The sequence below is a fragment of the Eurytemora carolleeae genome, unplaced genomic scaffold, assembly GCF_000591075.1.
Source record: "Eurytemora carolleeae unplaced genomic scaffold, Eaff_2.0 scaffold251, whole genome shotgun sequence".
Lineage (NCBI taxonomy): Eukaryota > Metazoa > Arthropoda > Copepoda > Calanoida > Temoridae > Eurytemora > Eurytemora carolleeae.
Window position 1 is genome coordinate 292,681 of NW_019396288.1, and position 1,054 is coordinate 293,734.

The window sequence follows — 1,054 nt, forward strand, 5'->3', positions numbered from 1 at the left end:
CCCTATCCTAAAATTTTGATTTATTTCATTTCATATCAGAATAGAATTTTTTTTTATTAAAAAAAATTACAAATCAATGTCAAAATAAGTTAATTTTTAATCAACAATGAATGAATATGTTTTTACAATATTTTTGTAATTGTTCAACTTTCATTTGTTGAAAAAACATATCTTTTACAAAAAACTTAATAAAAGGAAAAAATATTTTTAGTTTTCAAATAAACATAATTTTTGAATATCATATTAAAAAAATTAAATTAAGAAACAAATTTTAAAAGATATTGCTGATGTATATTTACAGTGTAAGATATGGCAGTTCCTGGTCTATATATTTCTTGATTAAGAGTAGCATAATCGTCAAAACCTGCTTAAAAGGCCAAAATAATATTATCATATTGATCCTGCAGTAAACAGAAAGAACAAGAATTTTAAGATGCATGATGCTTTTTTCGTTACACTTACTTGGTTCTTGGTTCTTGCTGTACAATGTACAGTTATCAGTTGTTGACTCCATGTTTCCCCCTAGGTTAATGAGAAGAATGTGTACAAGTTTGAACGGCCAGCAGCTAAAGGTAATAAACTTTATTGTAGTTTATTGTAGTTGTAAAAAAAGAAAAGAAATGAAAGATTACTATGTAAAATCCCCTGCAAGTCTCCCCCCAGAGGATACAACACCAGATTTAGAGACATGAAACTTGGAGTTGAGTAGCGTACGCCACAGGTTGGAGTTGAGTAGAAGTACGCCGTAGGTTGGAAACTGGAGTTGAAAAGACTAGGTTTACTTAAGAGTTGAGTTGAGTACGCTGTAGGTTGGATTCACGGAACAGGAATAAAGGGAAAGGAAATGGCGCTGGTCCGGCAAGAGAAAGCCAGTCGCACTGCTTTGCAGACCAGTACAGTAAACTTACAAACACTCTTCTGGTACAGACACACAACATGACTACAGTCAAGGAAATTGTAGAACAATGTCGTCGATTATAATTAAACTTGAATAACGAGTAGTTTATTGTAAACTTTAATCAAATTATATTCTTTGCATGAAAATTTGGCTTTA

At 31.3% G+C, this 1,054-nt stretch overlaps 1 protein-coding gene across 1 annotated transcript in view; it reads left to right on the forward strand.

Annotated features, from left to right (window-relative positions):
• Positions 1 to 1,054, forward strand: part of LOC111700198 (uncharacterized) — a 17,719-nt gene that overhangs the window by 9,928 nt on the left and 6,737 nt on the right. The window contains exon 9 of the mRNA XM_023471049.1: positions 527 to 572. Coding sequence (XP_023326817.1) covers positions 527 to 572 — 46 coding nt within the window. The remainder of the gene's footprint in view (positions 1 to 526; positions 573 to 1,054) is intronic.